General features: G+C 43.9%; 1 protein-coding gene across 4 annotated transcripts in view; it reads right to left on the bottom strand.

Annotated features, from left to right (window-relative positions):
- Positions 1-12,100, bottom strand: part of SPIRE1 (spire type actin nucleation factor 1) — a 122,878-nt gene extending 110,778 nt beyond the window's left edge. For 2 of the 4 annotated variants that reach the window (XM_085220746.1, XM_085220748.1), the window contains exons 1-2: positions 11,486-12,100; positions 1,038-1,072 (exon numbers count right to left, since the gene is read on the bottom strand). In XM_085220746.1, coding sequence (XP_085076872.1) covers positions 1,038-1,072; positions 11,486-11,804 — 354 coding nt within the window. In that variant the 5' untranslated portion in view covers positions 11,805-12,100. The remainder of the gene's footprint in view (positions 1-1,037; positions 1,073-11,485) is intronic. The other 2 variants (XM_085220745.1, XM_085220747.1) reach the window with 2 other exon arrangements.
- Positions 12,101-13,410: the final 1,310 nt, after the last annotated feature.

The following is a 13,410-nucleotide window of genomic DNA, read 5'->3' as shown; positions in this document are numbered from 1 at the left end:
CATACACAGTTTTATCTAAATATAAATCTTATGGCAACAGCCATTTGTCACCTTCACATATATTATTGATGAGAAAACAGACAGCCCACCAATTAGGATGCCTGCACTGATGCTATCTCCAGGCTAAGCGTGAGGTACTGATTGAAAAGCTGAAGTAAAAACTCAGTTTTACACTTGAAAGAAAGTTCAAAGGCAATGAGAACAGACTGCCCTGCAAAGGATACAGATAGCTGTGCTTACTGGTGGAAAAATTCATTTAAGGAGTAGACTATATGACTTACTCTGTATCACAATAAACAACTATGAGTTGACATCCTGTTCAACTAGAAGGTCTGCTTAGTTTTCATTCAAGCTTTGGATTAAATCTATGAATCTGACATGATGATAGCTTGAATATTCTTTTAACCCGCATCACAGCTTAGTATCAAAGATACAGTGTCAAATAATGGTCAAGATACAAAGCAAACAGTTTTAACTGGTTTTGTCTTTCTATTGCTAGCCCAGCAAGCCATCATATAGTATTTCTTAGGCCCCATATTGCCAATTCTAAATGAAAAGAAATATTAAAAGCACAGGAAATCAGGACAACTTTAGATGGACAGACAATCTGGAGATCATTCTCTGCTTCTATCCAAATTCTTGGGTTGTCAAATCCGTAAATACTTAGGATTTATTCCACAATCTACCAGTTGTTTCTAAAGTAACTGCATCAAGAGAATTTATCCAAGAGAAATTATCTAAAACAAAATATTCTGCTGAAGATTCATACTTAGAAGAAATGACAGCAAACAAGTTTATATCTTATCTCCAAGCCCTGTTTATTGAAAACTACATGGACTTTCTTTTCCTCTGTATCTGAGCACGAGACCCAATATCTCATGTTAAGACACATTTATGCACCTGTTAATAAGTAATAAATATTAGACACATTTCACAGTAAGACTTCCCATTGAAAACATTCCACATTTACACTATATGATAATGAAAAAGCTCTGAGCTAAATCAGCACCGTCAGAGAACACAAATACTTTTCTTACCTCCATTTCTGTGCAGTGTAAATGCTCCGGTTTATCTGTAAGAAAAAAAAAATAGCTTTCAGATTAAGTCAGTGGGCAAAAAACATGGTTCTCTGCCTTGCTTCTATCACACATTTCAGTAATATTGGCATTACACATGCATCACAGACTTAACAACAAAAAGATCCTGAACTCTTTATTTGATCATAACTTTCCCTTTTATGATCTGTCTTTAATGTTTGGCTTCATTATTTAAATTGTATGAATGATGCTCAGCCATAAAGGGAACATGCAAACGTGTTGGCTTCAATTAAGTCGACACAAATAATTATTTCAAGAGAAAAAAATGTCATTAATTTGCAACAAGGAAAAAGACACTGTTTCATTTGATACTACCAGTATATCAAAGAGTTGAAAAACAACACCAACATCAAGAAAACTGAAGTATAAATATTACTATAATATTCTTGTAAGTCCCCCTTCTCAATTTTTGCATCTCTAAAACATCACTTTTGAATACATATGATACAGAAAAATTAAGTTTCTCAACCGTTTCAGATTGAAAATCTCAATTTTCTCAAAGTCAAAATGCTTTGGTATAAAAGTGCATGTAGCCTGACAGATTATAAAAAATAGGACAGAAATTTTGCATCAAGTACCATTTCAGCAGCAAGATTACCATTTCATATTAATAATTAATTCCCAGAGCAGTGCAAAATAATTCCGGCAGGATGATCTCCTGTTGGAAAACAATAATCAAGAAAATATTTCACAGAAGTATCTCCATTTCAAAGGGGAACTACCCAAAACTTTAATTTCAAAACACACAGGTGTTTAATTTCACTTCTTTAGTCTTTTTTGGGGTAGTGCTGCATTTGCACTGCTACATCTGCAGTCTGCAGCGCTGGGCCTGATGGCGCTCAGCCTGGGAGCGTGGGACGTGATTCTGCATCCCCACCCATTCAGAACTCAGGCCTGCACGTGTTGGCCAGAAGTGTCTGCTCTGGGTGGTGGCTGCTGAGCGGGCCCAGGGAACCAAAGGCCTGAATGGAGTGGCCGGGGAGAGCCTGCAATTTGTAGCCCTAACCAGGAAGATTGCTTTTATCAGATTGCCTGGTGAGCTCAGGAAGCCCAACCAAGTGGTTAGCATAATATTAACACTGAGGAACGATCACGCTGGCTTAATAAACAAAATCTGAATGGCATGCAAAACTGACAGCGCTAGGGAAGTCACCCGCATAGAAACAGATTAATTTTTCATATTGCACTAGTCACCTTGCCTTTGAAACTAAAGGTTAAACGCGTCTTGAATGAATAGGGAACACCTAACCTGTAGAGGGAAAGCTGTTTGCCTTCGTTTTGAACTCTCGCCAGTGTAAGCTGAACACTGAACACTGGTGTCTGATTTCATAATGAAGCACAAGAGAGTGACATAAAAGGGAAGCTTTAAAATACGTTTTGCATCCTCTTCTCAAAAGGACTGGAGATGCTGGTTCGTTCATGTCAAGATCCATAGAAGAGCCATTTTCGGCTTTCATAATTATAAGACTTGTGTTATTATTTTAAATTATAATTGGGGGAAATTCACTAAACTTTTTAGTATCCTATGACTACTAGCAGAGTTATGAATACTGGGGGCTAATTCTGTGAAATCTGAAAGACCGTTGACCAAAATAACATGAATCCATGATACAAGGCAATACAAGAGCAATTCTCAGAAATATAATCCAAATAGGGGGAAAAGATAGCAATTTTAAACCTCTAACCATGCAATGGCATAGCAGTCCTCTAGAACATGTAACCACTGATAAACTATTTTAAGTTGCACCTCCTTAGCCTGGTGGAGGAGGAGTCAAACACCACCAGATCCTCTCAGTAGCACAGACACAACGCACCCATCACTACACTTCAAAGCCATGCTGAGGTCCTACAAAGAGCCTTTGAACTGAAGTCTTAACCAAATCCTGAAGTACAAAGCAAATCCATCAGCCCAGACCAAAAGAAACAGTGTAAAAATTGCATTTACAAAGGAATAGCAAGAAATTCATCTCACAGCATCTTTGATAAATCTTTGATAAACTTTCGTGAACACACCTGAGCTTCAGAAACTTGCCTTATTTCATATAAGTTGCTATCAAAATTAACTACTGCTTTCAGAGTCAATATTATTACTGTAACTATTGTAGAGAACATATTAAGCTGAATTTTTCACTCTCATTACGTGCAAACTGGGTAACACCGCCAAAGAGTTATGTTTCTACCAGTACTTAAAAACTGGTAGAATTGATTTTTAGCATGGGATTCCATATTCCAGGTAGGGAAGGGGGAGAAACAAGTAGTTTAAGTCTCACAACAGCTCAAATGCATCACAGACAGATTTGAGACAGGTGCAAACTACTGATTGATGTACACCATTTTAATAGCATGGACTTACCTCACTACTCCCTTCCTTACCCCTCTGAACCCTGATTCCAGCTGTAAGCTGAGCAGATTTCCCCACCCTGTTTGCAGTGACTTGTGGGCACACTCCTCTGGAAATTTCCAAAATTACTGAAGACCCAGATACTAACAGCACTCACCCAATAAACACACACTGACTCAAATCTATCAAGATTGACATGAACTTGCTTTTGTGTGGTCCATGCAAGCCAATTTACTCCTAATAGCTGCGATCAGAAATTTCTTCTCTTCAGCTGAGATTACTGAAAAAAACAGGAACTTCTAAACATAGCCTAAAGGTCACACTTTCCTAATTTGCACTGGGAGGAATAAAAATACATCCCTATAAGTCATAAAACTGTCTCTGTTTGCAGTCTCTGTCTGCAAGCAGCCTTACGTGTTTATCCAGTAACTAAGGGAAGGTTTACAAAGTCAAAGTCATTTCAGCTGTTGCTTCTTTACCTACATCCATCCTCCTCCACCCTGTACAGCCATTCAGCTAGCTGCTAAAATGTGCAGCAATTTCACCATTCTCAACACCAAAATATATGCATCTCAATAGCATTTTTCCATGACAGCTTTCCAGTAATGGCTTATGCACTTTACTAGCAAACAACATAACTTAAACCATCAAGTTACCTTTAGTTTACAAACAGGCTACAGTTGGGGAAATCACATGATCTTTCACTGATAAACTAGTGAAAAGCAAAAACTGCTCATTTTTTGCAAGAAGCAAAGAGGCTTAAATAGAAGGTTTCTTGTACGTCTGAAAATAGTTTTCAAAGAGTCCATATGTGTCATGAAATAATAATAACAACAACAAACAACAACAAACCCCTGAGCAACATTTATCATTTCTCAGAATTTCTGTTTGAAAATTATTCATATTTCCAAGCCCCAGCAAGTGGAGTCGGGCCAAGCTTCCATCAAGCGCTAAGGTACTCTGACTCATCCCTGAAGGCAGAAGCTTCAGGCTGCCATTTAGACAGGGAAAAACAATTACTTTCACATAATATCTCAGAATGCTTTTTAAAAAAAGACTGTACACAATTTATCAATAGCCCATGCTTCACTCAAGTGTAATCGCCATGCCTTTCAAGGATGAGCAAATCACAGTTAAGAATCTCCACAGATTTAAAAACAAAACAGCAAGAGTATCATGTACTGCTGCCAATACTAAGGAGCCTGCATTTAAGACGTCATTTTAAAGCTGAAGTAGATGATTTGCCATGTTGAAATGGGCTGATACAGGCTACACATGCAGGATGTACAAAACAATTTGCACTCCACTGTCCAAAGAAATCCTAAACTACTGAGTCGATGTTTGTGATTTGACACCACAGCCACTGGGCTGTTGTTTCCACTACGAGCAACGTAAGAGCCTCAGAGCACCTTCCTGGCCTGCCTTCAACATCCCCAGATCCTCTTGATGGATCTGAAAGACTGCTTGCTTTCAGAATCGAGATTGTCAGCACTGATATTCCAACAACTGTGTAGCTGATGTATGCCATAGTAACAATCCTGAAAGTCATTTTGTGTTGAACAGTAATATTCTACTTAGATTCCACAGTCTACTTCTGTGCTTCTGGGCAAACCAAACCTACTTCTTCCATAACAGTAGACCTCAGGGTGCCCTCAGGAAAGAGGGGCGCTGCCCATTCAGTAACTTGAATTTGTATTTGCTTTCTGACTTTCAAGTCTTCAAGAGCCACTGTACCTACAGTAATAGTAGGCCTTTCCCTGCCCTTAAGACAAGAAGAAACTCCTTAAAAGAAAAACATCAGACTCATTTGGGCAATGCTCTCAGACATAGGTAGGTATTTGGGTGGTGCTGTGTGGAGCCGGGGGTTGGAATTGACAATCCCTGTGGATCCCTTTCAACCTGGAATATTCCATGATTCATTTAAACATCTGATTGCAGGAACTGTGGCATTCACTACCAGATCTGGCAAGACTTTCAACCAAGAGTCAAGATTAGTACCAATAAAAAGGAAAGGAAGAAAAATGAAAAAAGCAAAGGCAACCAAGCAACATAAAAAAAGGAACATGCAAATAAATGGATTCATAATTACGTGGAGAGGAAAATAATGATGCAGCACGAGTGAGACAGATTTCTTGTAGAGGATGGATATTACAGGACAAGCAAATGAAAAACAATGGAAAGACAGAGAGAAATCTTGGGTAAAAACAAAAGCACATAAACAAAATGTCAAAGTGGCAAAGGAAAATATAGGTCAAGCACAGGCTATAAGAACCACCAGGCTGCAAGGTGGAAAGTGAAGGAGACTGAGAACAAAAGACTGGAATTAGGATAGTTAACAGGAGACCCCTCAGAGCAGCTACTTTTAAGGAAAATGCTTAGGTCAACACATCCCTCTTCTAAACTGTGTAATTAAAGATGACAAGAAATGAGGTAAACCCTTGCAGCTGGCTTTTCGGATCTGCATCCTGATTTCTGTATCTGCCTCCAGTTGATGATCTGGAAATGTTCTGCCTCACTTTTCGAACTGAGACAGGACAAAGGAAAGAAAATGCTCAGAAAGTACAGAGAAAATTCTTAGAGATGATACAGAAGGAGCCCAGAAATCTCCTCCACTGTGTCAATCTTTTATCATGTCTTCATCTTTCTCCATTCAACTTAGATTCACTGAAGTTAGTCCTCATTTTGCACAGTCATAAGTAATCATAGAATTGTCGAATGGCTTGGGTTGGAAGGGACTCCAAGGATCATCGAGTTCCAATCCCTCTGTCAGTAAAGAGTGACAGTTCTTTTACATGTTTATATTTTGCAATGGAAATTATTTCCAAATAACATTCTTTAATGCCAAATTAACCTACTACGCTTAAGCTACCCTCTAAGGTATGATACAATGATTATTCAATGTTTGTCCCACTACTACTTCGCACAAGGAAACTGGCTCTGGTCACTGGGCAATTCTTTCTCCAGTCATCTGCTCACCTTCTGTAGCAAACCTCTAAGTCTACCTAAGGATCAAGTCAATTTTGTTATTCTAAGATGAATACTGTGGTCAGTGTGCACCTCCAAGTGCTGCTCTATTCATAGTCGTCATTCTCTTGTGCAGATTTTTACTTACTTAAGTAAAAATAATGCACTCACTCTTCTCTGGCATGTCCATACATAAATTTTTCCTCCAAAATGCTTGAATATGCACTCAGAGCTCACAGGTCTCAAAAACATTTCTTTACCTTAAGTTTGGTTACTCTATTTTCATTCCTCCTGGAGCTATCCACTTACTTGCTGGTCCAACAAGCATGTGTGCTTCCAACAGAATGCTGACTGTAGCCACTGGGAGTTTTCAGCAGGCCACAGCTTTCCTAAACTGATACCACAGCATGTAGTACCAGTTATGAGCTTTTATCAGCTGTTAATCAACTCTCTCAAAGAGATGGAAAAGTAGTCCTCACTTTTTCTCTACCTTGGCTATACCTGCAGCCTTATATTTACACTGTACAAACTGACTCACCTTTTTGTTGCTCTTAAAGTGCACAGCAATAAAATTCAATAGCATGCTCACAGCTCTACACGCGTCACACAAACTAGCTTAAGGTTTTATCAGGAATGGAACAGTAATTGTTCTGTCTCTTTACTGGATCCAACTCTGTAATCTAATAAATTAATTCAGAAACAAAAAGTTTTTTGCAGCTTTCTTTTGATAGTGATGATGAAAAAGCTCTCTCACTTTTCTGTGATACATTCATTGTCAAGAGGGATCCAGGATGCTACATATCTTTAATCATCTCATTGCCTGCCTTACCACAGCCCACCTGCCCCAACCTCAGCAAGGACAGTCACGCTCCAGTTAGGCTCCTTAATCATGCTGCTGTGGGTCAGCCCGGCTGCTTCAAGCCATTCTCAGCCCCAAATCACCCCATTAAAGGCTAATCTGTCAATCCATCACAACTACTGCCCTCATTTTCAAAGTCCTTAACATACTAACCCAGTCCTACCTATCATCCCTCACCAAGTAAACCTGGTAAACTGTCACCTTCAGCAAGCCCCTGAAACTGCACTCCGTTACCCATTACTTTTTATTGTCATTATGAATATCTGAAGCCCACAGCTCTTCAAAGTTTCTTGCTCCTCCTCTGGAGTCACAAACGCAAATTTGAGACAACACCAAACTACTATGCCTTCACAGCCTGATTTGCAAAAATGTAAATGTGATAATTAGTAACAGGGGTCACCTATCACTGTTGGTAGCTTTCTTCCACTTTTTTCGTGCAAGCAGCTCAAATGTGAATTAATATTACTAGTTATTTGAAACCACAGGCATTATTTTGTTACACTGGGGTCTTCCTGTTATTCTCTCTCTTGCAAGGTCCCTGGTAGCCCACTTGCATTCACAGAGATCCCACCCAAACTCCCAGTGCTTCAGCATAAGCCACAACTGGAAGCCTTCCAGTTACTCTTATGCTCTAGAAAATATACTAATGGTAGAAAGCTTGGCATGACTGAGGCCTAAACTTTTTCCCTTTTACTGATGAGCACAGCAAGCAACAGAGATGAAGCATTAACCCACCAAGGCTCTTCTCTGCTGTCTAGAGCCATTTTCTTCCTAGTTTGACTTCTGTCATAACTAGATATATATCTTTAAACTCTAGCAAGAGACAGTGAGGTTTAACCCATTGACCTTTACTGTCTTTAAGTACAGATGTTTCTGAATACCCTTCTGGATTCAGACCATAATTTTTAATTCTAGAAGTGGGATTTACTTCAGCAGTATTCATAGCAGCACCTATTTTGAAATTTAAATACCAACCACAGTTACTCCTATCTATTATCTTTCAAAAGGATTGACCAAATTAGAAGGAAAACATCAGGACATTCATTTTGTTCCAAAAAGCCTACATATTTTTCCTCATCATTCTTCAAGAGACTGGTAGATGAGAATGTCTTGATGCGCACAAGCTCAATTTGCATTTATTAGCTTTATAATTTCCACCCTGCCTTCCAGTAGCTGGGCACACAAAGAACATGAAAATCAGTACAACTGCCAACACTGTGTAAGCTATTCCTCTCTAGCATGTCTCACCCTGAGCTTTCCAAGTCCCATGAAAGCCACCACGCAGTCAGCTTCTCTGTGATCTTTCTGGTTCAAAGCAGGAATACCCCCTACCCCATACCCTAGCTCTGAACACCTGGCAGCTGTCCCAGAGAAAACCTGCATGGGACTTAATGCTGACAAAGCCAGCAGCAGCCTCCCTCCGTGCCTCCTCCTCCAGGGCGGAAGCACGGCGCAGACAAGGCCCGCCGCCATCACACGCAGCGAAGAAGGCCGAGGAGCGCTGCCTGTGCACAGGCCTCAGCAGCTTGGGCTCTCCAAGCTTGTTCATCCCCAGAACTGTCTCCTAGAGTAGAGAGAAGGAAAACAACTAGTGCCATTTGTAAGCACTGCTCCTCAAGGAGAGGACTCGAGGGAGTGAAACCACACGTTTACATCAAACATTTAAACTTGTTCTGAAGTTGGTTTTGATTGCAGCTGGTACTTTGCTAGATGCCACCGTGAGTTCACTTTGTATCAATTGCAAGTAAAACACAGAAGAAAAAAAGCACATAGGTAAAATACTTTCTGTGCTTTATCTCCAATTTCATCTGGGGCATTCCTAAGCAATCCACATTTCTGTGGTATTGAGATGTCATACAGTTATAATGATTCATACGAAGATGACCACTGAGAACTCCTCATTTTTTGCACGTTCAGGTTTGTTCCTTTCCTCACTCCAGATCTGACAGACGGTATGGTTTGCAACACACTGTGAAAACATCACTTCATCAGTGTCCCTAAAGCAAACTCTGTGACACGGCCGCATTTGCTCTCAAATTAGCCTGAGCTCTGCTGACAGGCGTGACTGATCACATCGTTCCCTGCAGCCCTGAACAAAGCCCGAATGTTCGCTACCCAAAGGCACCATTCTTTGGGGACTCCTTTATTTGCCCACACAGGATTCTCTTGTGCACAGACACAGAAACCAACAGCCAACATTGGATTCTGTGAATCATCCAAACCTATGCACCAACCTACAGTCATACATTTTTTATGCAGTAACAAAACAGTTTCACAGCTCGGAGCATTAACCCACAGAACCCCTACTGCTCCCACTAATCTCCTGACACAGCCACTCAAACCCTACTTGCCCAAGATACGAAGACAGGAAAACAATGATGAGGAATCCTTCCTGATCCTCGCTCACTGAGGATTCACGTCAGGTAACATGAATGCTCAGATGAAAATGAACAATTGGGTGATGGTTCCATTCTGAATTCTTTTTCTTCTTCTGATTAGCCAAAAACTAATTGATTAAAAAATAATAAGATAACAAAATATTAATGGTAAAATCAAGAAGATTTGAAAACTGTTCTCTGGTTTTGGTTAATGACGGGTTCAGTGTCAAGGCTGTTTTCCTGCCCTCCGTATCAGTGAAACTCATCTTTGTTTCCTACCTCAAGGACATTTTATTCATTTTCTGGGTATTTTTAGTTGGAATTTCAAGCACTGCTCATTAGCCAGAAAACTGATTCACAAGAAACGGGTTAGGAAACGTACCACTGAATTCTACATAATCAGTTCTTCTCTTTAAGATAACTTTAATTTGTATCTCAAGAGTGAAATTAATGTGTCCAGACAGACAGCTGTAGGGCCCATGCTGCTACACAGGGCTTGTCAGCCATATCACCAGAGTAATGCTCCTTACGTTCTTGTTGCAACTAAGCAGAAGGCATGAGTGTTAAAGACAGTATCCATTTGAGAGGCTTGAGCTGAAATTGGGTCACAATGCTCACTAATCATCACCTAAGGACACTGCAGAGAGCAGTGAAGAAAAGAAATGGAGCAGCTCAAAAAATACCAAAAAGAAGCAAGCTAGCTGTCAGCTCGTCAATATAACACATTATCAACATTCACTGTATCATCCAAGTGATGGTTTCCAATAGAAACCCGTACAGGCTCCATAAACCAACAAATAAAAGCTGCTTGACCGGAACCACACTGGTTTTGTGCTGTTAACAGTTACTCCTACAAACACACAGAATCCTTTGTACAAGCACAAAGGCCGAGCAATGCATTGCCCCAATGTGCTCAAAGCTACAGATGCGGGGGAGACGGGGGAAGTACGCCAGGAGAAATGCTGCTGCCCTGCAGATTCAGGCAGGAGGGGGATCACCCAGCAGTGGACAGCTGGCAGCAGGCTCCCTCCTGCCCCCTCCCTAGGAGAAGCCTGAACTTCACACCCTGATGCACCCAACACCTTCCTACAGGCCATTAACATGTACTGTAAGAGGAAATGGAATGAGTCGTCAAATAGCAAGGAAAAAGGGAAAGAAATATAAAGGGAAATAAAAAAAATAAAAGGGAAATTTAAGAAAATATACTAAATCAATGCATTTCCTACAGCTGAATAGACAGGAGGAGTCTGATAGCATCTCAGAGCACTGTAAGTAAAACAGCACGCAGTATTTTGCATTCTTGTGACATGCTGGGCATCCCCCAGCACCTCTGGGTGCTGGGCCGGCATTCTATTAACATTACAATAACCTGGTTTTTAAATTAAAAAGCACATCAGGTCACATTTAAATGGAAATTAACTATCAGGCTCGTTTAACTCATGGAAGGAGATCACGGCCCCTGTTCCATTCTGTGCGTTCTGACGTTCCCACGTACCGCCCGTTCCAGACCGGATTACTGTGAATCTCTGCAGAGACTTCAGCCAGACACCCATCAAAAGGCCCCATTAACGAGCAACACCCAGCATAATTCACACGCTCCCATTTTGCAAACTGCGCTCCGCAGCCCCGACACCTCTATCTATCTCGGGAAACCCGGCGCCGGTGAACGTCGGCGGATCGCTTCCCGAGCGACGGCAGGCTGCGTCCCTGCGCCGGCCAGCTCGACTTTCTTTTCGGAAAACAAGCTTGATGCGCAACCACGTCTACAGGCAGCCTGGCCCGCGGAGCAGCCCGGCCACCAGCGCCGCACGCAGCCCCGGCAAGATCCCCGTCTCCGCGGCCTTACCTGCGGCGGGCGGCGCGCGGCGGGGCTCGGTCTGCTGCAGGGTGACGGCCCCGTCCCGCCACACGCGGAGGTGGGCGGCCGCCCCCAGCCTGCCCGCGGGGCTCTCCCGGCGGCGGGCCCGCAGCCAAGCGCAGCACTGGTAGCAAACGGCCCACGCCTGCTCCTCGTTGATGGGCTGGTTGTAGAGCCGGAGGATCTCCTCCAGCGACAGCGCCTCCGGCTGCCCGCCGGCCCCGCCGTCCTCCTCCTCGTCGGCGGCGGCGGAGGGGCGGGAGGCGCCGGGCTGGGGCTCCGCGCCGCGCTCCCCCGGCAGCGCCATGCCCCGCTCCGCAGCCCGGGCTGCCCGCGCTGCTCCTCGGCTCAGGCCCGGCCGCGGCCACTGCCGCTCGCGGTGCCGCTGCTGCTGCTTGTGGTGCCGCCGCGCGGTCCCGCCGTGCTCATCCTCCCCGCCCCACCAGTGGCTGCAGGCCGCCGGACAGCCCGGCCCAGGCAGGCGGGCGGGCAGCGGCCGGCCGGCGGGAGGAGCGGCGCCCGCCGCTGCCGCCGCCGCAGGGGGCACAGCTCATAGCAACGCAATGGCGTCCTCGCCCGCCCCCGCCGCCAGCGGCCGCCGCTCGGCGCCGCAGCGCCCCCTGCCGGCCGGGCCCTGCCCGCCCCGTCAGGCACAGACGAGCCTGAACTGTGGGGCCGCGGGATCCGCGCAGCTCCAGCGATAAATCCCCCTGCAACATTTAGGAACCGTACGATCTACAGCGCCATTAGGCGGGTTTCACAGAAAGCGTCAGCGAACTGAGCACTGCGTTCGAGCTGAGGGAGGGCCGCGGCTCCCGCGCAGTACCCACAGCCGAAGCCGTGCAGCTCCCTGCACGGAGGGAGCCGGGTCGGCCAACGGCCCAGGAGCCGGCGGGGAGTCCGCAGGCACACAAAGGCCTGAGAGCACCTTTGTGTGCGCTGCCCACCGCCGGAGCGGTCCGCCACACGTGAGGGAGCTGACAGGGCTGGGCCTGAGTGAGAGGCTATCAAAGATGATGAAGGGCCTGGAGCATCTCCCATGTGAGGAAAGGCTGAGTAACCTGGGGCTGTTCAGCCTGGGGAAGATTGAGGGGGATTTGTTCAATGTTTACAGATATCTAAAGAGAGATGGGTGGCAAATGAATGAGGCCAGGTTCTTATCGGTGGTGTGTAGTGATAGGACAAGGAGTAATGGCCTACAATTTGAACACAGGAAATTCCATATTAACATGCAGAACTTCTTTAAGGGTGACAGAGCACTGGAACAGGTTGTCCAAAGAGGCTGTGGAGTCTCCTTCTACGAAGATATTCAAGGCCCATCTGAACATCTGTAATTTTACCCAGCTGCAGTTTTACCAAAGGCAGTTAAACATTCCATATCCCCTTCTAAGAGATATGAGGCTGGTAACTCACACGACAGTATTTTGCAGTGCCCCCGTCTGTACAAGCAGAGTAGCGCACAGTAGGCAGGCAAGATACAGCCTGGTCCCAAAGAGCCACACACTCGTCCCTATTTTGCTTTTAACTGTACTGAACATACTTTTTGCTCTCTTGTATTTTTACACACGCACATAAGGGACACCACTGTAACTAAGACAACACCAGTATCTAAACGAGCTATTGCATTAGCGCTATGCTGCATCCAATGCAACCCAGCCTTTCAATATTTAGTAGATACAACGAAATCAAGGGAGAAATTGTATTTATTTGCCTGTTACACGGCGTAAAGCACATCCTGACATAGTTATTTAGAAGTCCACAGGTGCAGTATGTTGCAAGCTTCTCAAGTATTATTCATGACTGTTTAATTCAGCACCAACAGAGTTAGCTGCCAAGCAGAAGAAAAGAAGGTGGACACAGGAAATCAAAGGCAAGGAGTAGGTTCTATAGAAGCAGTTGACTTGTTTCAATTT

This window comes from Meleagris gallopavo, chromosome 3 (assembly GCF_905368555.1).
Source record: "Meleagris gallopavo chromosome 3, MGAL_WU_HG_1.1, whole genome shotgun sequence".
Classification (NCBI taxonomy): domain Eukaryota; kingdom Metazoa; phylum Chordata; class Aves; order Galliformes; family Phasianidae; genus Meleagris; species Meleagris gallopavo.
The sequence above is the reverse complement of the archived record's forward strand: the minus strand, read 5'-3'. Positions and strand labels throughout refer to the sequence as shown.